This window comes from Octodon degus, unplaced genomic scaffold, assembly GCF_000260255.1.
Source record: "Octodon degus isolate 3935 unplaced genomic scaffold, OctDeg1.0 scaffold00163, whole genome shotgun sequence".
NCBI lineage: Eukaryota > Metazoa > Chordata > Mammalia > Rodentia > Octodontidae > Octodon > Octodon degus.
Window position 1 is genome coordinate 3,201,797 of NW_004524739.1, and position 2,411 is coordinate 3,204,207.

General features: G+C 48.4%; 1 protein-coding gene across 2 annotated transcripts in view; it reads right to left on the reverse strand.

The window, feature by feature from the left end:
- Mecr (mitochondrial trans-2-enoyl-CoA reductase) overlaps positions 1 to 2,085 on the reverse strand; it is a 39,033-nt gene extending 36,948 nt beyond the window's left edge. The window contains exon 1 of one of the 2 annotated variants that reach the window (XM_004642905.3): positions 1,863 to 2,085. In XM_004642905.3, the coding sequence (XP_004642962.2) occupies positions 1,863 to 2,083 (221 nt within the window). In that variant the 5' untranslated portion in view covers positions 2,084 to 2,085. The remainder of the gene's footprint in view (positions 1 to 1,862) is intronic. The other variant, XM_023703096.1, reaches the window with a different exon arrangement.
- Between the last annotated feature and the right edge of the window lie 326 nt (positions 2,086 to 2,411).

The window sequence follows — 2,411 nt, forward strand, 5'->3', positions numbered from 1 at the left end:
TTTTTAATATTTATTTATTTATTTTGTGTGTGGCCAGCTCAGCCCACCAGGGGGTGGGGCTGGCTGGCATGTGGTGCTGGGGGATTGAACCCCCATCCCGTGCTTTGCTTAGCTTGTTCTAAGTAGGTGCTTTAGACCACTGAGCCATCTCACCAGCCCCTTTTGGTTTTTTTTGAGACAAAATCTTGCTGCATATTCTAGGCTGGGCTTGAACTTATGATGTAGCTCAGATTTGCCTTGAACTCACAGCAATCCTCTTGCCTCAGTCCCCCATGGATTCTAGGCATGCACTACCATACCTGGTGATGTGTCTTCTGATACTCTTTTCAATTGCTCTAAAGATGGACGTGGCTAGGTTCAGTGCATAACCTTAATTTATCTGAGGCTTCCCTTTACTTGTCAAAACATTTAGCCAATATTTAATCCATTACAATAATTCCATTCCTAGGAAAACAAACAGAGAACTGAAGAGCTGTTTGGGGAGGAGTATGCAGGTGGCTTTCGGTGGAAAATTTTAGATACTTCTTAGCTGATTAACCTTGTGGATTATGTTTATATTGTATCTGGTTTTTTTTTTTGGTGGAACCAGGGATTGAACTCAGACCCTTGTGCTTGCCAGGGAAGCGCTTATTCCACTGAGCCATCTCCCCGGCCCATGTATGTTTTAAATATAATGAAATCAAAGCTCCAAAAGCTTCAGTAACATGCAAGACACACACAGCTAGGCAAAGTTAAGACAAAGATCTGGCCCTAAGCGTTCCAATTCTGAAATCTGTGCTTTTGCCTTGGCTCCACTCCAGCAGCCCTTTTGAATGGCTATTTATATGCACATTTCTTAATGGTGGACCATTCACATTGTTTTTATCAGCCACACGCAAAGATCATGAATCAAGATTCAGAGCAGAAGGAGTACATGGTCACACAAAGAGCTCAGAGATGTTGAGTGACTCGTCCAAGATCAACCAGCTACTATAAGGCTGATCTTGTCTTTGATCTTAGGTCTGACGGGTCCAGAATGGTCCTTTTTAACTAGGTGTACAGATGATGCAGTGGGAAGGAACTCGTATGACAGAAGTCATGGATTCTAGTCTGTTTCAATACAGCTTAGTAGCTGTATCACCTTGGCCACATACCTTGCTCTCTGTAAAATGGACATAATAATCTATTACTTAACTAAGAAGTGAGGATCCAAATGGACGTAAACGGGGGCTGGAGAGATGGCTCAGTGGTCTAAGGCACCTACTTGGAACAAGCTTGGCAAAGCATCAGGGACCCGCGGTTCAATCCCCCAGCACCACATGCCAGCCAGCCCCGCCCCCTGGTGGGCTGAGCTGGCCACACACACACACCACACTCTCTCTCTCTCTCTCTCTCTCTCAAATAAAAATAAAATAAAAAAAAAAAAAAAAATTAAAAAAAAAAAAACAAAAACAAATGGACGTAAACGTGTTCTGCCCCCCCCCAATAAATGAGATGGGATGGGTCGGTCAGTCTGAGACTGTCTGAGACTGTCAGTGGCTGTGTGACCTTGGGCGAAGTGAGTGCCTCGGTTTTCTCATTTGCAAAATGGGAATCCAGTAACTACTCCAAAACGTTGTTGTGACAATTACATTAGAGCATTTAAACAAAGGGCTGCCTGGCACACAGTAAATCCAATCAATCAACGTCAGCCTCTACTCTCGGGTCTTGAGCTACCTTAAGAACTGACTTTCAAAGCTACCATAGGGTCCTGAGCTTCAGCTTCGGTCTTGCTATTCTCCGTTTCCTTCCTCAGACCCTGACCCTCCTTTTCCAGGCCATAGACCAGCTTAAAACCTTCCAGGAACCCCAGCCCACCGCCCGGTTTCGGCGCCGTCTCTTACTCGACGACCTTGGCTGGATCCCCGTGGTTCCCATAGACCAGCGCCCTCACGCGGGAGGGATCGGTGGATGCAGAGTAGGAAGAGGCCGCACCATAGTGGCGGCTCCAAGATGCGAGCAGCCCTGGTGGTAGCTGTGCGGGCGTTCGCGCCCACTCCAGCGCGCAGCGGACCCACATGCTCCCCGCGAACACCACAGAACCTGGCGCACCTGGAAACGTCATCTTTCCGCGCCCCGCGCCTGTGCCCCTCCTCCAGCCTCGCCCCTTCCCGCCTCGTGACCACGCCTCTTTAAAGGGCTCGCTTATTCCTCCGCTGCCCGCGCGGTGGCGCCTAGCTAGGCAGAGCGGGAGGCCCGGGTTGCGGGCCAAGGTGGGACCTGGGGAAGTTGCAGCTTCTGAATCCGCCAAAGTAACTTTTCCAACATGGTATGTCTGAGACTGTGGTGTGAAACCGTGTCTACAGCTGAGCTTTGGTGTTTGATTTGGGAGAAGTCGTTTATCCTCTCTTGGTCTCCGTTTTCCCTTCCCACCATTAAAAAGATATATATAT